This window comes from Epinephelus fuscoguttatus, linkage group LG16 (assembly GCF_011397635.1).
Source record: "Epinephelus fuscoguttatus linkage group LG16, E.fuscoguttatus.final_Chr_v1".
Classification (NCBI taxonomy): domain Eukaryota; kingdom Metazoa; phylum Chordata; class Actinopteri; order Perciformes; family Serranidae; genus Epinephelus; species Epinephelus fuscoguttatus.
Genome location: NC_064767.1, coordinates 24,449,844 through 24,473,027, shown reverse-complemented (window position 1 = coordinate 24,473,027; position 23,184 = coordinate 24,449,844). Strand labels below are relative to the sequence as shown.

At 41.1% G+C, this 23,184-nt stretch overlaps 1 protein-coding gene and 1 long non-coding RNA gene across 4 annotated transcripts; both read right to left on the bottom strand.

The window, feature by feature from the left end:
• Positions 1-551: 551 nt before the first annotated feature.
• On the bottom strand, positions 552-4,341 carry LOC125903752 (uncharacterized). The gene is made up of 3 exons (XR_007451333.1): positions 4,179-4,341; positions 805-999; positions 552-648 (listed from the first exon to the last, which is right to left on the bottom strand). It is a non-coding gene; the product is annotated as an uncharacterized LOC125903752 (long non-coding RNA).
• Positions 4,342-5,590: 1,249 nt separating this feature from the next.
• Positions 5,591-23,163, bottom strand: fam135a (family with sequence similarity 135 member A). 3 transcript variants are annotated; one of them, XM_049601008.1, is made up of 21 exons: positions 22,880-23,163; positions 20,611-20,740; positions 18,124-18,203; positions 17,082-17,221; positions 16,193-16,263; positions 15,897-16,070; positions 15,475-15,601; positions 14,324-14,477; positions 13,683-13,760; positions 13,234-13,283; positions 11,837-11,995; positions 11,606-11,679; positions 11,268-11,422; positions 9,200-11,147; positions 8,922-9,082; positions 8,742-8,833; positions 8,518-8,615; positions 7,511-7,662; positions 7,093-7,203; positions 6,884-6,997; positions 5,591-6,747 (listed from the first exon to the last, which is right to left on the bottom strand). In XM_049601008.1, exons 2-21 carry the CDS (start codon positions 20,685-20,687, stop codon positions 6,542-6,544), a joined length of 4,221 nt encoding a protein of 1,406 aa, XP_049456965.1. In that variant the 5' UTR covers positions 20,688-20,740; positions 22,880-23,163; the 3' UTR covers positions 5,591-6,541. The 3 variants fall into 3 exon arrangements, with proteins under 3 accessions (XP_049456965.1, XP_049456966.1, XP_049456967.1); XM_049601009.1 differs by lacking the exon at positions 22,880-23,163 and adding an exon at positions 22,000-22,126; XM_049601010.1 differs by lacking the exon at positions 13,683-13,760.
• Positions 23,164-23,184: the final 21 nt, after the last annotated feature.

Sequence of the window (23,184 nt, the reverse complement as noted above, 5' to 3'; positions counted from 1 at the left end):
GTGAAGAGGAGGAATGCAAGGGTGCATTCCAGGCTTAATGAAGTTAATATTGCAGGAATCCAGGCCTAAGTGATCGCTGAACCAACACCACAAAAACAAAAGGCCGCTTGTTCAAGTGGTGAGCCACACAAGATTACCAAGGCATTTCAACGTATTTGTACGGAGACAGAGCACAGAAACACAAGGAAACACAGAGTTCAGAACTTTGCTCAGTGGCTAAAGTGGATTACACCATTCAATTATGCAGACTGGGCGGGCACAATGAAATGTTTTGGCTTTAGTGAAATAGCCTTTTGGCAGAAAAAAGTTTCCACAATATTACGTAAACAAGTGCCACTAAAAGGGTGGCACTGCAAGGCCCTGCAGTAAATAGTCATAATCCAAACATGGTGATTCTGTTTACAGTCTAACTTACTGACAGCTGAAATGAGGTGGAGGTACTACAGTGCACGAACTGTTCAACCAGACTTCAGTCCACTGACAGTACAGGTGTGTACTCTAGTGTGAACAGTGCTTTCAGGTTCAGAGACTGAGGGTCCAGTGAGGATGGAGCTTACCTTTCACCACTGTGAGGCCGAAGAAATGCAGCTCTTTGATTCCAAGAAGCTCTGACACTCGATTAAAAACATCCTGCCCTGTGGATTTCAGCTGGAGGTGAAAAGACAAAGAAGTCTGTCTTCAATATATACTCACAAACTATGTGGTGCAGCCAAAACATAATGATACAAACAGAAATCTGACCATCTGCTAAGACCTCTTGGTGATAGTTAAGAGGACAACTAAAGACATATTAAAAACACCCACCCCGACAGTGATGTCCAGCTGCTCTTTGTTCGGGAGGAGAACACAAATAGTTCTCTCCTGCCTTATCGAGGTGGACATGATGTCTTGTGTAAGTCGATGATAAGCGCTTTCTCTATGTTAAACTGCCTCAGTCTTCTCTTGCTTTCCCGATCCTTCACCTCTTATCTGTTCCAGGTCAGATCATCCATATTGTGTCTGAAAAGATAGATGACATCAGTGTGAGATAAGCAAAGAAATTAAAAAACATGATCCAGCAACAGTTCAACGTGAATGATGAAGACAGCAGAAAGGAATTTAAAACAGATTTCAGTTCTGGTGTGTAACTCCCTGGACTGATATTGCATTAGCAATACTTCAGTCAAAGCATAAAAAATCCCATACTCAGACATAAGGACATAGATGTCTCCCGTTATCCCACAACCAAGATTAACTCTACATGGCCTGTCCATTCTGAAGGGTTAGAAGCCAAACATTTTACCATCACAATTATCTTTCAGAGGGATCATCAAAAAAAGCAAAATACATGACTCAAATATATGACATGGGTTGGTTTGACCCAAATTATGGTGTATAATTGAAAAACAGGAATAAAGAATAGGACACGCACATCCCCGAAGCCCACTGGGTTGGGTGCTGGATCACAAAGTATCAAAAGCATGAAAAAAGAAAAGAAAAAAGTGATCCGCACACCAAAGAGCTCCCATATGCAATTTTTTATTTTGCGTGACGTTTTGAGCATGACGCTCTTCCGTATAATTGAAAAACAGGGACATAATTGGGCAAATTCAATGAGTAATACTGTAATCCTAATAACAGTCATCAACTAGGAGCAATTAATCAGATAATGCTTTTGCATTTCTATTCCAACAGTAGCTACAGCAACACAAAACTACAAAAACTAAATGTATTAATTCAGATTCTGCTTATAAACAAATGGCCATGATTGATGAGGACAGTCTACTTGCAGCCAAGGCTCATCTGAAGTTTACCCCACAAGGCTGACCCCAAGCCCCTACTGGTACGAGGCTCATCTGATTAACGTCTCAAAATCAATTAATCAGGTTAATTACTGCCGCACGCCGACTCTGATCCCCTTAAATCCCATTCTTGACGACAAGCAGTTAAAAGAAGAAAAAAAAAAAAAACAAGGGACGAAAACAAATGATCCGTGACGAAGCAGCCTGCTCTTGAGCCAGTCTCCTCCAAGTAATATGTAGGAAATGACCAGCATGGTAGGAATTTCTTGAAAATTCTTTGAGTTATACTTGTCTCTTTTTACACCTCACTCTTCAGCAGTTTGGCATTCATATACAGAAAAAAAAGATGTTTACATAAGTTAAAAATACTAACAATAGGCCTCACTGTTAAAATAAATCATAAGAAAATAAAACATCATAAAGATGTTGCCGGTGTACAAAGCAGGTTGTGGAAACTACAAAAGTATATGTTCTTGGCTCAGAGAGCAAAACATTTGTTGTACCGAATATGATTTATGGACATGTTGAAACACAGCCTCACTCACATCTGTGTGTCAGTGCAACAGACATAAAAAACCTGAAATTCCAGTAGCCTGAACATCTGAGTTGCTCATGAGTCAAACTAGGCTATATTGTACATTTACACAGACGCCATGGCAAGTGTTACGAGAACTCAAAAGACCCAAGTGTAGTCTCACACTGACAATGTATAAATAATGCTCACATTTTACTTTTTGAGTGTTCGAGTGTCTCTTCAATATAATCTATGCCCATTATGAGAGTGCTGTGCCTCAATATCACAATACTGCTGCATTTATATAAGTCTTTTACACAACACTCATAAATTTACACACTGAGGCAATATAACTGATTTTGTTATGACAGCCACATACACTACATTTGATTATTTTGTTATTGCTGAGATACTGGAAGAGGTTGCAGACATATGTGAGCAATTTATGAGCAATTCATGTGCAAGCAAGTACATGAGAGCAATGAAGACTGAAAAATAGAGACAGATTTCTAAAGAGGGGGAAAATGCTGTTTAGGAATCTGGATGGGCTTGTGGGTGTCTCTGCTTGTTTATGCATCTGCATGTTTACACTGTGCATTTCAATTACTAAAATACTTTTGTGTGAGTAGTATGGGCCTAGTTAGACATCTTAACTATTCTTGTTACGTAATGTTTGGCCCTTTAGCATTTGGTTTGTTTATGCTTATAACTTTTTCCACACTTTACCTAAATGCAGTTTACATTTACTTGAGTGCTCAGTTGGAAAAATAAACATTAGACAACATGTACAATAAAGTTTGAATGCATCCTGATAGTCAACCAAAAACTGCTATTTATTGATAACAAATATCCTGCTATCAATAACAGAGCAATCAAAGTTAACTTAAAAGAATCAATGCTGTCATATTACATCAAATTATATCTCAAATATTTACTAGCTTGTGTAAAGCATTAAAAGTACTGAATAACTAATGACATAGGTGAAGGTATACCAACCTTATTTAGCCTTACATCCAAAGTACAATCAGGCATATAAACCACACTAGTCACCACTGCATCCTTCCTCCAAAACAAGTTTACTATCAGCTCAAACACTGCTGGCTGACGTCTCCAGACATCCCCCTAGTTGCTGACCAGGGTGAAACTTGGCATCACATGAGAGCAGCCATCTGCATGCCTTAATTCCCCTCCAAGACTGTCATAATCCCTACTTCTGAGCACACTGCTGGCTGTTGGAAAAACATCCCTTCTGCACTGTGCAGGCTCTGGAGTGTCAGGCATCCTCACAACCCACTAAAACCGCAAAGGAATAAGATAATAGGGGGGTATCTGAATAAACAGGGGAAGGCCATTTATACCCACACAAGCTGAAAACAATAGGGTGAGCCAGCTTTTCAGTTTTGGGGGAGCAGTGCATTTATTGGGGGTGACTCAGAGCCCTGAGAGGCAAATGTATATTAGGGTCCAATGATTTATCTATCAGAGAACAAAACCTTTCAAAGACTTCTCACAAACTTGGGACTGGGTTACACCCTGTTAGAGTTAACCCAGGTGCATTTAAAACCTCCATGTTTTGACTGTTCCCATAGTCTCCATCACACCACTTATTTACATATCAGGCGATAACGTTATAACGTCCCGGGCAAGTAGCCGGTAGTTCTGTAAAAGTTTACGTTTAGTTATTTACACATATTTACTGTTTGGTTGAGCTACATAAATTCAGAAAGAAAGAGAAGCTGTAAACTGTAAAAAATAGTTTCTACAATGCAACATTTTCCTAAATTAAAGTACTATATTTGGTTGGTAACGTTTAACATTACAACCTAACGCAAAGTGCATCACTAACGTTCATTAAGCTAGCCATGAAACAACAGGTTACTCACCATCACATTACACGAGGCGAAAGAGTTCAGAATCAGTCGCAGGTCTTCTCAAAGCTTGTTCATAAACAAAATCTTATTTTATATCCGAATAAAAACATGACAGAAGTACAGTGAACACCAGTTTAGTTTGGTCCCCCCTCTCAGTGCGTGTTGTAACTTCTTCAACCACAGTGAATCCCCAACGATTGGGCCGTACCATGTTGAATCCTTGTGGGGGTGGACTGTTGTAATTGAACCCCAGATGGGAATGTTCGTACTATTTCAACGTTAGATTCACTTACCATTTTAGATTTATTGAGTGAATATTAACTAAACGTAAATATTTTTCTCCATCTATGTGCGAATATAAACACTATAATATTACAATGCAGTACCGGACAGACGCGTCCCCCTATTTTTCGCGGTGGTGGAGCAGTCTCGTGCTAATTAGAGGCCCAAGCACAAAGTGCTGGGACTGGTTGGGACCCTTGTTGTTAGTGATCAATACAAACAGGTTTGGTGATTAATTACAGCATCCTGAACTGTTCTTTAGTTTGACCAGTATGTCGGCCCTGAATCTTGAAAACCTGGTGGAAATAAATCATCAGTCATGTGCTCCTTATAGTCTCCATCCACCTTTCAGTCAGTCAGTCAATGATCCCTTTCCTAAATATAACTGTATTAGTGGATTTCAATAGTCTCCAATCAGCAGGTTGCAGAAGGGCTTTCAAACTCCCTTTATGTGAGAGTGGTAGATTTACAGTACCTCAGGGGGAATGACAAGTTAAAACTTATATTAAACATTCCTGAGATCATGCACAGGCCTACATTATGTGTAATAATACGTGGTATTCTAATACTTTGACTATTGGAAACATCACTGATAAATAAGACAATTCAAGTTGAACTAGCATGACATTAATATTTATACACAAACAATGCATAGAAAGTCCCATATGTATTGTGGGTCTAAAACACCTGAATGTGACGGCACTGCCCCCTGCAGGGCTGATTGAGCAACTGCAATAGAAAAATGTAGACAAAAATTTATGAATAATCATTGAAAAAAAAGGCACCAAAATAACACAAACGTTAAAAAAAAAAAGAATTGAAGACACTATAGGATTGCGTTTACTGCTACATGTGCTCAATCATAATGAACTCAACCTGAGAGCTGTACAGCAATGTACATCAAAACTTGACTCATGTAATTGTGAAATTCATTGCAACAACAGTGGCTCACATTACTTGACTCATTAAAATGATAGCTTTTTTTCTATATAAAGTGCAGGAACAGTTTCAATCATACATCAACTCAGACTGTATTAGTAGGCCAAACTAAATCAGCTCACAACTGTTTCCCTGCCAAGTGAACCAAACCCTGAGAATAGAAGTGACAGATGACAAGAACGAAAGAAGTCATATAACCCATTTTCATTATATGCATATTTAATGGTAGAGTATGATGATATATAAACAATTTTCCAAGAAACAATTTTTTTCATTCCAAGCAATACTTTCCAGTTCAAACACATAATCACCACATGATACCCACCAAATACTTTCGATAAAACGAGTTCATATTACCAACATGTGCTTTTGCTGAATCATGATCATTGCTTAAAACCCCTGTAATAAAATGTTGCTATGTTGTAGGCAAAGCTTTATTCTCCCAACACCAGTTTGGGTTAATGTTGTGCAGAATGCTGCAATGGCAAGGAACAGCATAAAGTATTAAGACCAAAGCCAAGGCTGCGAAGTCTGAGCAACAATCCTGTTTCAAATGCGATCTTTGCCATTAAAAATGGAAAATTGTTGATAAAAAAGTAACTTGTACAAATGACCATTTTCAGTACAAAACTTGTAAAATGTAGTTGTGGTGCAAATCAATGCAGTGTCTCTTAAAATTGGTGGAAAACATTTGCAATGGTGAGGACAGTTATGTGCAGACGTGACTTGGGCCAGCTCACCAAAACAGCCATTTCATTTTTGTAGCAGCTACATTTCCAGTTCAGCATCTAATATTAATTGAATAACTTGGAGAAAAATAATTAAACATTAAAAACATAACACTTAAATAACACTGAAAATATAGCATATGATGGGGGAAATCATTTCCCAAACACAAAAAAAAAAAAAAACACACAAAAAGTTTAAAACATGGCAGTAGAAAAATAAAAATGTCCATATCCACCGTGATTCCAATATAAACAACATGAAATGAAAGAAATTGTGATTCTGCTCATAAGTCCTTGAAAAGTGATTATATTTATTTAAAAACCAAGAGATAATCCAGATACCATAATCAGAATAAGGTTTCGATGCAGTGAGGTATTAGCTCCACATTCCTCTCGTCCACCAACGTGTTTGATTCTGTCGCATTTCTACTGAAAGAACTTGAGGCCTGCGACAAGGAAGAACTTCTCCAGGAAGATCTCAGAATCAAGGACGGCAATGTGGGCGGCCCGGCCAATAAGGGAGTTGGCTGTGTTGGGCAGGGCATGAATGACATCGTAACGCACTAGATTACAGTCTTTGTTCTGAAGTACTGGCAGCAGCAAGTTCTCAATCATCTCAGCATACACAGGACCTGGTATGGATGACAGTGGAACAGGCTGAACAGGCGAGGTTTGGTCCATTTGATGTTCTTTAGTCAATTTAAAATGTAAAATTATGTGATGGCATATGATTAAGTGTCTAGACAAAATTAGTCAAACACAACTCACCTGTTTGTTTGTCCTTTAATGCAGTTTTGCACATTTCTATCCGCGCAGAGTGATAGGGGACGTAGCGATCCTGCAGTGACCCCACCAGCACCACATTCTTGAAAAACTGCAGACCTTCAAAAGCAGATTGATAGAAAAGTTATCTCTACAATCGCATATTCCACATATACAGCCCAAAATGTATTTGATGAGAAAAAAGCAAGGCTAACCAGATTTCTTGCTGAGCTTATAGAGGAAAGTTTGGCGAGGGTCAGAGTTGTCGCGGCACGTCAGCTGCAGGAGTGACCCGGACTTTTTCCACTTCTGCATGAACCAAAGGCCTAAGAACAAACAGTTAGCAGTTATTCAACAAGTTCACCACAATGACACAAGAGGAAGTAGTAGTAGAAGAAGAATTACTTTATTTAAAAAAATTCAGTTTTTTTTACTCTTTGTTATTTTACACACACACACACCACGCGCTCAAAATACACATATGCACACAGGACCCACAGACATGCAGCTGGATAGACGTGAGAGTGACAGAGCGAGAACTAGCATTACCTGGACTGAAGGTAGCATTAGTGAAATACCTGAAAATGGCATACAAGCCGTTTTCTGCCATCAGCTAAATGTTTTGAAACTTGCCTGTGTTGACCAGAGCAGAGCTGTTGTACAATGTACCCAGGTGAGGTCCAGAGAGGGAGAGGAAGGTGTGTAGCCTGCTCAGGTAGCACTTAAACCTCGGCCTGGTTAGTACTGAGCGAACGATGAGATTCCCCAAGGAATGACCCACAAAGCTGCAAATGAAGAATATGAATACACACTGTTAGTGTGTGACCTAAAAGTTAAATAATACGATTTGTCACCTGAGAGGTCTGAGTGAATAAGTTGGCTTTAAAGGGACAGTTCACCCCCAAATAAGACAAATACATCCACATTTTTCCTCTTACCTGTAGTGCTATTTATCAATCTTGACTGTTTTGGTGTTAGAGATATCGAATATAGAGATGTCTGCCTTCTCTTGTATATAATGGAACTAGATCGCACTCAGGTTGTGGTGCTCTAATCACCAAAAACTACACTTGAAAAACTCAACAGCAATGTATCTTTCTATCATGACTTGGTTAGTATAAAGAATCCACAAACCTTGTTGTGAGCAGTTTCACATATACCCATCAAATGTATCTCTGTACAGAGGGACGCATCTATCTACTCATGGACAAGGGGTTTGTGCTCGTGACAGCGCGAGTTGTAAACGTTAATGGTGTCCTCCTGAGTTGAGCTGTAACATAAGCTGGGTGATCTTGCAGTAGATGCACGCTTCCTTCTGTGTGGTGATATGGTTGGTGGATGTAGTTCAGTAGAAAGAAAACAGTTCCTACATGAAACTGCTCACAACAATGTCTGGGGCTTATCATGAGTAACCAGGTCATGATTTCTGAGAAGAAACACTGCTGTTGAGTTTTTCAGATGTATTTTTTGGTGCACCACAAGCTAAATGCCATCTAGTTCCTCTATACTCAAGAGAAGGCAGACATCTCCAGAACTCTGCATCCCACACCAAAACAATCTAGACTGATAAATAGCACAACATGTAAAATGACATATACAGTAAGTGTAAGTGTAGATTGGGGTAAAATAAAACATCTTACCTTATCTTTGACACTGTAAGGTTGTATATCTGAATATACTGGACTATTTCATCCAGCAATCGGTCTGTCATTGACTCAAAGTCAGCAAAAGTGTCATTCTGTGGATGAGGAGAGCAGTAGATTAAAAGAAAAGACAATGTTTTGGGGTGTGTTTGACTCACTAACACTCACAGCTCATTAATGCTGATAGCAGATGACAGTAGAGTCTGTGCTTATCCGCTCACCTGGTTCCTCTCAGACATTAGGAAGTCTATACGTGCACCAGGCAGTCCAAGTTCCAGGTAAGTCTTCACCAGTCTCAGGTCTGCACTGTTACCTGCAGCATTGAAAATATGTGTATTTTGAATATGAAAAAAAGAGCTTTTAAAAGAACTCATTTACTCTGAAAAGATGAGGTTTCCTACCATCCAGGCCGTGGACACAGACTATGAGATGAATGCCTTCTTCACAGTTTTCATCTTCCTCCAAGCTGAAGTAGGGCACAGTGGATGCCAGCTCAGGTACTTCACTATACAAGAATCCAGGCAGCCTGAGCTGTTTCATTTCTTCCTTGGCCTTAATGAACCTGCATAAGTATGATTAAACTGTTGAATATTAATTTATAATGTGGGAGACAGGACAAATATCTGCATAAAGTGTAACATTAAGTTAGATATGAAGAAAATTGTGCAGGATGACTCACGCTTTCATCTGTGCTGTGGGTGCACATTCATACCACCGCAGGCTAGAGGAAAAGGAGGTGGAGGGACATGGAGGTCTTCCCAAGCTGTACCCAACACTGCCAGAGGCTAGGTTGGAGCAGATGGGAGCTTTTGATAAATCCTTGGTTTCATGGGGATAGCCGATGCCAAGCTGTTCAAACAGAAGACTTGTCTCTGAAACGGCTGCATCCCCAACCTCACTTCGCTCCTCATCACCAACGCCATTAACGAAAGCATAGCCGTCCCCTTCCTCGTAGTAACCGTTCTCGATCATCTCATGCTCCGTCTCGTCCTCGTCCTCCTCAACCTGTGGTGCTGCCTGGATTCCCATTGTGATAGCAGATGTTTCTACAGGGCTGATCTCAGACACATCTGTGCTAGAGCATGAGCCAAAGTAGTTCTCTACCATTCCACGTTTTACCAGGTCAGTGCTACTGGTGGCGGAGTTACTGGAGGGGCAGGCGGTGTGGGGTTCACTACGGGATTCTTTAACGGCTCCAGAACCAGCTGCTCCCTCTAGTCCAAGATCAGAAATGCCTAATAATTTGGGATCTGTTTCCAAGTCAAAGGCAGGTTTTAGAAGTTGGGAATCACCTGCCGCAGCGTCAGAGGTGCAGGCCACATCGATGGAAGGTCTCTTAGTGCTATCCCCAGAGAAGACCACGCTTTGCTCCTGCACCAAAACACTGGACTTCCTGCCTCGAACTTCAGCTCCACTGGAGCCCCTTGAGGAACCTTCGCCCTCATCATCTGAGGGCAAAGAGTTGATGGAAGTGAGAGAGGACTGGACTCCACTGACAGCACTTGTATTTTCTGGACAAAGTATTTCTGCTGCCCCACTGGGCCTCTGCACTAAGCTTTGCTGAACAGGCCGTGGTGCAGGACTCAAGAGGGGCCTATCAGGCTGTGGGGCAGCAACACCTGATTCAGCGACACCTACTCCTGCACAAGACTGAAATCCTGGAACAAGCTGAGTGGCAAAGGAGCTGGGCTCACTTTCAATGCCCGAGTCTGAGAGGCGAGATGAGGCACTGGGGGCTCCTCCATCTGGCAGCCTGATGCAGTCACTCTTTACCTGTACTGAGACCAGACAGGACTGGCTACGCTGTGCTACCTCCTTACCTGGCCTTTCAAACACAGAGTCCATCAGAGGTCTTGAGCCACAGAGATCCGTCTGGGTGATCTCAGGAATATTACTGCTTAGAGTTCCATCAGTCCGACATGGGAGCAGAACCGTTACTTTGTCCCCTTGGTATGGGTCCTTGTTACTTGGTTTCACCTCAATTTGCTTCACACCAGAAGACCACTGTGGCAGATTTTGGCCACCGTGGTCCACTTGCTCATCTTTGTTAAGTGGTTGGTTCCATGAAGCTAAAACCCCAGTACCTGCCTGAGGATTATACTGTGAGTCCAAGTTTGTAGGCTTTTTGAAAAACCCTTTTTGACAAGCAGCAGTAGGCATACCGTCATCTGCAAGAGAATCAACAGCACTGATTCCACAATGTGCTGATGTGGCACCAGAGTCAAAAACTGAATTTGCATTAGTCCTTAAATAACTACTTGCGTCCCTCAGCAAGGTATCTCGTTCCTCTTCTTGATTTAGGGGAGGTTCCCCCTCCTTGTGCTTTGCATCGCCATAAGGAGCTTTGAGGTTCTTATAGCCCACCAACACGACAGAGTCCTTGGAGCCCTGTCGGATCAGCTTCTTGGAGTTCTCAGTCTTTGAATTTTTCTTCAGCTTGACAGACTTGCCTTTAGACTTAGGCGGCGGATCAAAGCTGTCTGGCCAGGTGTTATCCATAGGGGCACACCGAGACTCAGGTATGGGGCTGGCTGCGGCACTGCACTCCTTGGAGTTGGGTTTGTCCGTTTTGCTGGACACTGAGCCAGTCCTTGTATTGTGCATGCCGAGCCAGGGTCCATCGCGATCTTCCGAATCCAACCAGGTCGAACATAAAAAAGCAACACACAAAAACATATTTGGTTTTAAAATGGTGTTAGTACCTACTGACTGTACATCTTATTGGGCAGCAATACTGGATTACTGACCTTCAGTGATAGAATCTAGGTATCTATCCTCAAAGATGATTGGCAGGGAGCTGACATCACCATCCAGGTCTGCACATTCCACTGGAAGTGGAGGCAAAGACAGGAAGTAGCTGGAGCTTTTGATAGCATTAGTCATTTGCTGGTGGCTGTGAGCACTGGTGGGAGAGGAGGGGGAGGGAGGAAAGGAGATAGTAAGAGTCAGACAATGAGAAAAAAAGAGTCAGGGTTTTCCATACTTGGGCTATAGTATTTCAGACAAGTTGGTGCTGGCACAGGCTTGATAACAGCAACACTACAGTATATTTCACAATCAAGACTGGCATGCCACCGCAACTTACTGTAGTTCCTGATACGCTAGTGCAGACTGTCTCGGATGTTCGAGACAAAAGAAAGCCTCAGCGAACCGTCTTACCTGTAATAATACCACATTACAGAGAAAGCATTCAGTGTGACCCAGAGGTTTGAGTATAATTCTGATCAGTTATCAGAACAAAAAAGGATTATCGTAACTCAAAGGTTAACTAGTCAGACATTTTGACTTGTAGGTGATTTAATTAATTAGGACTCACTCTTAGTGTATGGTGTTCCATAGCTAGTAGGGCAGCAACGTGTTCCTGCAGGGACACCACCTCCAGGAACTGTCCCCAGAGCGCCATGAGCAGAGAGCAGAGCTGTGCCAGGTTCATATTAACGAGTTCTGCCAGCTCGTCTGGGGATTCAGCTTTTTGCTAAAAGTATAGAGACATATGTCACCCACCAGAGGGCTCAAGTGAGTATATCTCCCTAACATGAGTGTAAAGAACAATAGCATGCAGCTCTATACAACAGGGTTTGCTTACATTAAGTAAAATGTAGTTAAACAGATTCTGATATTTCTTGATTGTCAACTGATTCATGAATATTGTCCAATCATAAAAAAAACTGCATTACAATCATGTAAAGCTTCATATAAAGTCTCCAGAATAAATACAAGTTAATCTATTTCCACTGCGGTGTCTGTCTAACCTACTGTCACTGGATATCTAATGTGAAATTCTATATGTGGAAACAAAGTGCTATACACTGAAATATACAAAAAGCACTTGACCTGTATAACGTACCACCACCATCTACAGACATTCCTATCATTCCACAGCTCTGCAAAACATTCTCTATCACTTGTAATCTTGAGAGGGCCAACCCATCAGCACTGCAGGACCCAACACTAAAGAGTGGTTATCTCACCTACACAATTATGAAATGTTTCAGAGACCCATTTTAAACTCCATCCTAGCAACTGTGAGGCCTCGCCAGTGTGCTGAAAGATTCACAAACACTCTGGCTGCACAGAGAATTCAGTGGCATCTATTCTCTATAATTTGCTGACACACCTTGAGTCACCTGGCAGCTATAAAGAATTCTCACGACTGGCTTAGGTTGAGCTTTCTGGTCTAATCTGCATCCCTTGGTAATAAAAATACTACAGCCTCAATATCCATCAAAACTACACCCAATGCTGAAAAAAACTATACAAAGTGCAGTTTATTCCCTTCTGTCACCAGGACTCTGAGCTCACTCGCCTGATTATGTTCTTGCTCATCTTATAGGCAGCAAGAGACAGAATTTGCATGCATGGTACCATTTTTCCCCCACCTTAAGTTTAATATTGCCCCTTATCAAACCAAGAGCATTCAACATTACTGATAAGCCCATGCACACCCCAATAAATCTTACTACTACTTCTGTCTTAGATATGAAACGCAACATAACCACACATTTCCAATAAACCAGGACTTTACACTCATGCCCTCCAGCCATAGACACAAATTAATCCAATGACAGATTTCTCACTTTTCCAACAACTTCTATGTGGTCCTCTGCCCTATTTCCAGTTATCCCCTCCTCATGAACTAAACACCAGGCTTGCTGCTTCCTGTAAATGTTTGTCATTATTACCGAGCAAAGAACAATCAAAGGCAGGTCTTACCTTGACTTGTTCACATAAGTCAGCTAGACGGGCCTCTAAGTCGAGTTGTTCTGAGGAGGCAGAGGAATAGCATTACTAAGATTCACTTTTATAATTCATCTATCTAATTAGACAGAAGACTTTTAGTAGAGCCTGTGATTCAGGCAGAATAAGGAAGTGGTGTTAGACAACACTGGTGTCAGAAAGAACATTTTATATGACGTGACCAGAGACTACAAGATCTACAGAGCCACTGTCTTATGAGACTCTCTGACCAATGCCTAGTTATAAAAATGGAAAGAAAGATTTAGTAGGTGAAAAGACGGCATGACAGCAGATTAAGTGTGACGTCTCTGAGAAGTAGGACATAAAGAGGACATGGTGTTTTCTACAAGAAGGAAACTGGAGTGAAGAGGGAAAAAAGAGAGAAAGGCAGGCTGATTTGAGGTACTGTAAGGGTTGGGACATACCTATGTAGACGTGCCTTTGACTTCGGGGATAGGGTCTTCTGAGTACTCTCTCATATAGGACTTGCATGCTGGGCTTGGCTAGTAAGATTGCACATATAGGCATATTTAACCTCTTGATGATTTGGTCCTGTCTGATGGGTTAATATCTATCCACTTGTGTGGGTTAGGTTTAGTTAGCCGTAGTTGTGTTCAGCTGTGTATGGGAGCTGTTACAATTTGCCATCAGTGTGCTGGTTAACAGACTTAAGTAATGAGTGCAAGTATGATTTTCTAAGTATGATGAACTAAGATTAATTAACCACAGTTAGATTCCTAAGTTAAGGTAGTGGGTTGCTGGTTGTGTAGTCTGTTTAAAGGGTAGAGTATGTTAATGTGTACGGATCAGGTGACATGACACGACAACTCAACAAACTTGCAATATACAAACAAACACCGACGCTGAAAAGACAAAACAATGAAAATCCATCCAAAGCAAAAAAATGAATCAGAAGGTACTGTATAGCCTTGAGAATACTTGCTTTCCATTGCGGAAGGATGCAGACATATTTGAATAAACCTGGGATTTCGGATTTCATTGCTTTACAACCGACTGTACCTCCACACTCCGACATGAATTGATGTGAGGCTACAGGGCATTATACCTAGTTCCATACGATGGGAGGAGGGCAGGTCCTTGGTGATAGAGGTGAAGTAGTCAAAGAGGCCCTGGTAGGCTAGCAGGAGATTGGAGCAGAGGTTATGGTGGAGACTGAAGGCATGCTGCAGACAGTGGTCAGACACCAGGAATGTCCTGCCCTGAGGGATCACGAGGGATAAAGAGAAGACGGTATAGATAATTTAATTCTGTAGACAAACATTACTGCTGTTCTGAATATTCTAAGCAGGCGCAAACATTCAAGACAAACTCTCAACAGTAGTGATTCACATCAGGTAAATAAATGACTGTTAAAAACATGACTCTTAAAGAGGATTTCAACACTGATCAATAGCTGTATACCCATATTATCATTCTACAGAGAGGAAAATGGCTAAAAATTGCATATTCTGGCATCCGTAACCACTACAGCCCTTTAAATTACGACTGATCAGAACCTGCCAGTTACTTCCAGACATTTATTTTGTGTGCAATATCTGCATGGCAATGCTTTACAGTAGCTTCTGCACAGATATCTGTAGTGAAATGAATAGTCGTCGAAGTGTTGTTATTCCCAAGCTGCCCATTAGTTATGCACCAAGGACTGATGAGAGCATTGCCTGTGTTCTGTCTGAGTGACTCTGCTACATTCACACTACCGCATTTTAGAGGCAGCTTTAGCTGGCCACCTTTCTCCGTCAGAAGAGGCCAATTACTCCCGGCCAAATGTGACAGTGGTCTGATAGTTTCCTCTTCGTCTGACCTATCTGTCAACAGCCTGACACATCTCCCTGTGCTTCAAACGTAATGAGTGTAACACACTATTCTACCTGAGGCGAAGAACTGTCAAACATGAATCCACAGCCATGTCCATGTAATAATCAAAGCCTGTATTGCTGGCAGGGAGCCTTGCTTAATCAATACACGCAGGATTCTTTTTATCCTTACAGCTTTATTTGTACCTCACAATAGGAAACAACCTAGGTTCCAGCTTATCTTGACACCTATTTACTTTTTATCAAGTGCTTAACTGAGCAGTTTGTAACACATGATACAGCGGTGGCATCTTTCAGACTTTTAGAGGTTTAGAGGCATCTTCAAATTCAAAAAAGGAGATTTCTGAAGTCATTGTTCTTGCTATAAAGGAGGGCCACTTACATCTGGTGAAACTTGCTTGACATGACTGCTGCCGAACACCACGTTCTCCAGAGGTGGGATGACTGAGTCTTTGCTCTGTGGTGGAGCGTTGCGGTTAAGCCATGTAGTTTTCACTGGTCGAGGCAAACTAGGTGAACACACAGTGAAATTAAACTCAGCTAAGTCTTTAATGAGAAACTTCTAATGAGGTATCTTCTACTGCTCATTTACTGTTGTAAGTGAATATCAAGTGAAATAAACAACCATCTTGTTTACTTCAACTGCACTGTTAAATTATTAAAAGGTTTGTTTTGAAATTCACTGCAAACAATACTAAATAACATGATGGAGAGCAAGCAGCAACACTTGTGCATAAATATAACTATTCAGTACAACAGATGGCCCCTCTGCTGTGAGTGTCTAGTGTTTGATAGCAGTCTGACCTTATAAGGGGCTGATGTAGTGCCACTAGGGAGGCATGGATGGCTACAGAGATGACAGACAGGTGGAAGTAGTCAAACATGACATTGACGTGTTGGTGGATGCCTCGCTGAAGGCTAAAGTGCAAACGAAGGGTGCGGCCACTGATATTTTGTAGAGAGCTTGGATCATCTGGCCTATGGAAATTCAATGAGAAAGATACAGAGGTCTATATTAGGGCCTCATTTGTATGAGATGCAAATATCAAATCCACAGAAACTAACATAAATATATGCAGTAAAAATGTTGCAACACCTACGTGTAATCACCATCTGTGAAATATAAATCCAAGAAGAGCTGGAAATCCATATCATTGAGGGACTCTTCCACCTGAAAACATTGAAAAACAGAGAAGCCAGTCAGATTTAGTGTCAGTGTGTGAAAGCAAGTAATGTCTCAAGTCCATCTGTAAGATCTGTACAAAACCATTCAAGCTGTTTTTTTATTTTGATGGTTTCAGCTCTAATAAGCCGGATACATTTTGAAGCCTTTGGTTGTTTCAATCCATTACCCTGAGGACACATCTGATGTCAAAAACTCTCTTAATGTGCCCTGTTTGAAGAGCTGAACAAGGATTTGCAAGCGAGCAAATTGTGTGACACAAATAAAATACTAAACGGAAGCAATTTTGACGAAGATATTCATCATGACAGCTACGCTGCTTTGGGTTGATATCGAAAAAAAAAAAAATCATCTCATCTCCATTTCAGTGACATTTTGCAGGTGCATCATGCTTCTGGTGTAGGGCTTCTGATTGAAGACAGCATCCGTGAGATTTTGCAGGTGCATCATGCTTTTCATTTACTGCTTTTGGTTGAAGACAGCATCTCAACTTTCAAATTGTGCTCTTAACAGTGGAAATGAAGAACTATTCCAATATTCCTGCCACAAAAAGCTCCACACCAACTCCTTTCTCTTATTATTTTAAACAAAATACTACAGGAAACACCACAGAAAACCACGGCAGAGAAAATGTGATGTGGCTATATTCAGTGGTCAATCAATCTGGTGTAAGTCAGATTGGCTTTTACTGTATGTCTACTACACCAAGTGGGCAGGGAGAAGTAGAATCATATGGAAAAAATACAAGATAGGGGGCAAAAAACAAATTCCCTACTAAAAGCACCAGCTCTCTTTCTTGAACGTACCTTCTTCTCATCCAGCAGCATCATCACTTTAAAGAGGAGCACATCGTTGACCACAACCTCCTCGTTCTTGTATAGGATTTGGAAAGTTTTGCTGCAGATGACATCATCTTGGACTGAAGCAGGAAACGCCAGATCAGAGCCTAGAGAGAAGCCATATGGATTAACCATCTGTTCATGAAAATTACAATTCAGCGATTATAGCCAACCTGCTTGTTTTAAAAAAATTCTGTATAAACTTTAAAAACACATGACCTGGTGCTGTGAACAGGCAGAGAAGCCACAGCATGTAAGATGTAATACACATGGCTGAAGTTTAAGGCTGGAGAGAAATCTAAATGGATTTCTCAGATCCAAATATAAATAAAATTAGAAATGAGCCAAAATACAGGTAATGCTATTCTTTTTACCTGTGCCAGGAATTATCAGGCAGTGTATATCTTATTGGGTCTGGATTGAAGATGAAAGTGTTGTGAAGCACTGTTCTCCATCTACTCTACTGGGCAAGGATTTCAAAGTCATAAACATAGAAAATAAAACATTTAAGCTCCGGAATTATAAACTCTCTTGATGATCCTGTTTATTTATGAAACAAAGAACTGAGTGCTTTGTGTGAAAGGAGCGGTGCAGATTTCTAAGCAAGGGGGTGAGGCATATGCACTAAGCCCTGGAGAAATACTGAGAACAAGGAGTGGCCTGTGAAATAAGCCACTATTCTACCAGCTCTCTGCTAACAAAACAATAAGTAAACCAAAACTGCTACAACAACAGCTAATTTCACAGAAACTAAATTAATGTATGCATGTTGTTAACCTGAAGTATTGGTATTACTAAATTAGAGTCATCTGTGTTTACAAGAAAACAACCAGTAGCCTCAGTGCATTACTGTACTTCATGCATACTGAAGGTTACTGAAATATTATTTAAATGGCTTTAATTGGAGAACTAAGGGGTAAAGGCCAGAGCTGAGCTGCCCAACTGGATTCACAAAGGGCACCTGAATCATTTCAAAAAGCTCTCTTTCCATCTTCAAATATAAATTTACCTCCCGGGTGAAGCAAACTGGTCTCAACTTTGTGTGGGACCCGGGGTGGCACCTTCAGACCGGCACGAATCTGGTAGAACCTGAAAATGCACACATTGTTGTATTAGCTTGGCCCAGAGCATCATTAGCATCTCGGTGAAAGGGGAACAAACTGCACAGGTTAGCCACAAGTGCCTCTACTCGTAAAATGACACTACACCTTTCATAAATAAGTAATGAACACTTTCTTTTGCAGTCACTCATGTAGTAAACCTGAGCTCTTAGAGCACTGATGAGCCAGGAGCACAGAGCTGGAGTTTTATCTCAGCAAAGTGAACTATCATTTCACTGCTGCTGTAAGAAAAACAATTTCCAGATGTTAAAGACCACCACTGTTAGAGCTGTGCAGTTTGAGTCATATTTTCTTGAAACGTGGCATATTTTGTTTTTATTGGACACCATGTTGGATGTTTGTGGGGGAAAAAGGAAAGAAAAAAATGGAATCACGTACACTTGTTGAGGAATATTATTCCTAATTGACAGTAAGACAGGGAAATATAGGACACCATACAACACAGTGCCACAATAAGAATTGTATCAGGAAGCACAGAGAGATAGCTTAACTCATATGGTAATTCTGTGTCAAAGCTTGTTTCCTGCTGATGATCATAAAAGCCACTAAGTGATGGCTACATGGTTGATTTAGTGCAATAAGTTGTGGAATGTGAGCTCAGTGCCATCAAACAATGACTGTCTGTTGAGTGTAACACGATTACTTGAAGCTGTGTCCATAGGTATTAGTTTCAATACATCATGTGCGACACATAGTTCAGTTAAAACATGTTTTTCTAACAAAACTGTAGAATCTCTGCTTTCTGTACCAGACCTTTGTAGTACAATAAATATTATAGGTTTTCCAAAACCAACAGAGTTTTGAAAAAGCCAGATTAGCTGATGTGAATGCAGACCCAAAGCTATTTTGTTGTGCCTCAGTCAATTTTTCTTTGCAGTATTGTCTCACCATAAGACAACTGCAAGAACAGCATAAGTTGTGTTCACTTATTCAGGTTTCGTTGATTCAATATTATGTATAGTGTGCTATATTAGGCTTCCTAAGTTTGCCATGTTACCATCTGTGCAGCACTACGGTAATCAAGATATAAATTTTAATTAACTGAGTCAGAAAAGAGAAGCTCTTGCACACCTGTGCCCATGTGGTACACTTTACTGCAGCTCTGACAACTTTCCTAAAATGATCTAGGATCTTTACTGGGCAATTAAGAAAAACATTTACCCTTGGATCTTTTCCTTTGACATTCACTGTGCCGTAATGAATTGGAAAGATAAATGTGTTTGTAATATATGCTTGGACAAGAAATGTCTTTGGTAAAACACTGAAGAGAAAATTTGCCATCTTTTATGTGGATCTCCAGTCAGTGGTCATGGTAAATGTGGCTGATTGCATGCTATATTGACCGAGAAAGCTGAGCTCAAAGCCACAAAATCTGTTGCTCTTCCTGCATCCAGTGTCATCATTCGATGTGCCATTGACGTAGCGTGATGCAGTAAGAACAACAGGTTGGATTTTGCCTAGGGTGTTATGGACGAGGATACATTTTATGAGAATATACAGCAGAGAGAAGCTGAGGCTGCAGCTGCCGTGCAAGAAGATATAGCCGTCGGGGACCCTTCAGAACCTGAGCTGCTGAGAGGAAACACCAAGTGGTGCCTTTGCTCAAATTGCCCTCCGATGCCAACAGAAACTGAATCATTCTAAAGCAATGAATTTCCAAGTGGGCAGTTCACCAACACCAACCCCTAGACAGCCCGTGTATCAATTTCTGTGTTACTATGCATAAAAGTTTTACTCCCCACTCCACTCGGATAGTGGAGTGCTGGAGACCTTCTTTAGAATCCTGAAGATACACTGAGAAAGACAACCATGACTAGGAGGGCCAAAAGGGCAGATAATCACTGAGTAAGTATTTCTTTCACCTAATGCTATTTTGTTGAGTTGCCTCTTAGTAAAATACTCTAATTTGAGCTGGGCTATTTTTGTGAAAAGTAAAAAAGGATGGAGTGAAACAGTAACATGCTGGTGCTTTGGTTCAGGCTGGTTCAGACTACCAAGCCTGCATGTTTTTATTGTGTTATCTGCAGAAGTATAAGCACAACTTATAAACTTTGGCTGCTCTATAATTTGGCCAACAAAGTGGGCTCTCAAGGGCCGTAGGCCTCTAATAGCTGGGCATCAGAAGCTCATGCACAATGCATCCTGCTACATATAAGCATTGCCGGCAGGGCTCTGTCAGCAGGATCACCCAGCTTTCTCGGTCAATATAGCACACACTGAGGAATTTAGTGTTTCAATTGTCTGCGTCTACCATCAACAATGATTGGTCATCCACATAAAAGGTGGCAAATTTTCCCTTTTATAAATTGCTACCTGCTTGAAACGCATAGCAAAAAGGTGTAGGATATTAGGAATGTGGAGACAAGGAGACTCACCCTCTCTGGAACAGGTCCACATTGTAGAACTTGTGGAGCTCCACAGAGAACTCCACTGTGGCCTGGACTTCAGTCATCTTGGTCTCTATAGGCAGAGGTGCCTTACATCATCTGGGATACACCTGTAGGCCTGCAGGCAAGAGTAATCAAATTAGTCATTTTAGCTCCAGTATTCTTTTACAAGGTTTTTATGAAACTTTCTTTGCACTTGGTTAAAATACAGTTTTTTACACGAGAGACATGTTTGTAAAAGCCGAGGTCAAGACCTATATCATCAAAAAATCAGAAGCCAACAAATAAAAGACAACCTCAGCAGTAGCCACAAAGTCACAAGATCATGATTAAGAATATGTAAGATTCGGGTAATGTTCAGCTTTAATGGAGACTTATTGCTAGAGCATGAGGTCTACATTTGGCATCGGTGGCCTCATGTCCTCTGGGCCTAATTGGTGTACAGCCTCAACAATTATAGCATTAGTATGACAGGGTAAAGGAAAATACTATGAATACACATTGCAGAAATAGGCCTGAAATACAATATCACCAATTGGTAGTGTTAGAAATAAACACAGACACCCTGGTCATTTAATGCAATCACATTTAGCTTGAGATTTATTTAGACCTAATTAAAGAAAAGGCCACATCGTTGGTTTTGGCTGTAGTGGAGGCAAAATAAAACTGGCAAAAACAATCATACAGACGGTGCCTAAATTAGTCATGTATGAAATGAATAAATCATCCACTGGGACACAACAGGTCATTGTGTTCATGCCAGTGAAAACCAATATGAGACACAAACAGCCACCATGAATTTGACCTGGTTGACACAGGTGCCTGATGCAAAGCAAACAGCACCAGGCTATGTTAATATCTAAACATGCATCCCATCCTGGAAGAAGTGATCTTTAAAAGCTGTCAGTTAACAACAAAATTAACCTGGGTATGACACAGAGGACATGCAAGGACACCAGCAGTTAAATGAATACACTGGCTGTCCCTGAAGCATTTATGTTTTAACTTAGGTGTTAATTCCCGATAACAAAAACATCGAAATAGCCACTCTGTCACTGTTTCACAGAAACCGACTCACATTATTAGTTTGACAATTGAGCAACTCAGTCATGTGAATCAAGCAAACACGTACAAATTGTACGAGACTAAATTATTCATTCATATCAAACCAGTGACAGCTGCTTTTGTTGTGGCTACTTTGTGACTAAACTGCCCGTTTTACAATAATGGCATGAGAAAAGATTAAAGTTACTGTTCAAGTATAACCTATACAATAGATAGTTCCCTGATTTATAATGCAGGGGTGTGCAACACAATCAACTCTGCTGCTAAGGACTCTAAAGGATCAAATTTAAATGTAGGGTTAATATCACATACCTGTGATCTTCTGAGGGTCTGATGTTTAGTTTAGGGGTCGTCAAAGCAACTGGTTTGTCAGGTTTAGTCTTAGAGCATTGGCTGCAGATGTAACACCACACTTATGTAACTTAAAAGCTATTAATAAGGAGAATATATTAAGGTGAAGAAAGGCGTTGACTGTCTGATATGCTGAAATGTCACTGCCAATAAACCAACTGACCTGTCAATGCGAGCTGGATACAGCGTATGAGTGTCTGCTGCTGAAATGTTTGTTCATAAACTTACAAATAAAACAAAACTGCAGTTATGAAAAGCCACAACCAAACAAAATGTCTCATTTCCCTATTCAAACTCTGGCAATTACTGATAAGCAAATGTAACCCACACTAATGACAATTCAAATCAACGACCCACATCGGACAACGACAATAAAACATCTATTCTTATTAAAATATATATGAAAAGGCCTTAGCTTACAGTGGCTGATGGCTTCTTCTTTTAAAGGGGGCAACCTTTAACGTTACTGGTTAAAACCCCAAACTAACACAGACCAGTTTACAGCTGTTGAAGTTACGACTCTATGGTTTTGATGCTATTACCAGAGTCAGTGAGGTGGTAAAGGTCTGACCAGTGGGCACAATCTCGGCAAGGGTTATCTTTTGGGTTAACGTTACAGGTGGGAAGCTACCAAACCAACATTTCGCCAAGGGGCCCACAAAGGTCAGGAGCGATCTTTAAAACGCATAACACAGCATACGTGAACATGGCAACGACAGAAAAAAAACTCCCTGTTGGTAGCCAGTTAGCTAACGGTAACAGTTAGCGTAACGTTAGCCACCCACCGAACAGTTGTCACCGGGTCTCACATTAGCCGCAAAGGCAAGCTATCGCTACTCACCATTGCGTTGGCAAGCTAACATTCGCTAGCTAACCAACGTTAGCTCCAAATTCAGTCCTCCCCTCGTCCTCTCGCCGTGAGCTGCTGACAGAAAACACCACAGTGCTGACTTTTTCACTTCCTTGTCTGGCTAACGTTATGGTAGAAACGACCTTAAAATGCTACACAGAGTAGAGTGGCCATGTATCTCTCTCTGAACAGTGCTGTGTGCTAGCCTTCGAGCTAACTGTGCTCAATCTGAGGGGCTGACAGCAAGAGCAGCTCCACCTGCGCGCTTACGAGCATTTAACTGCGCGTTACTGCAC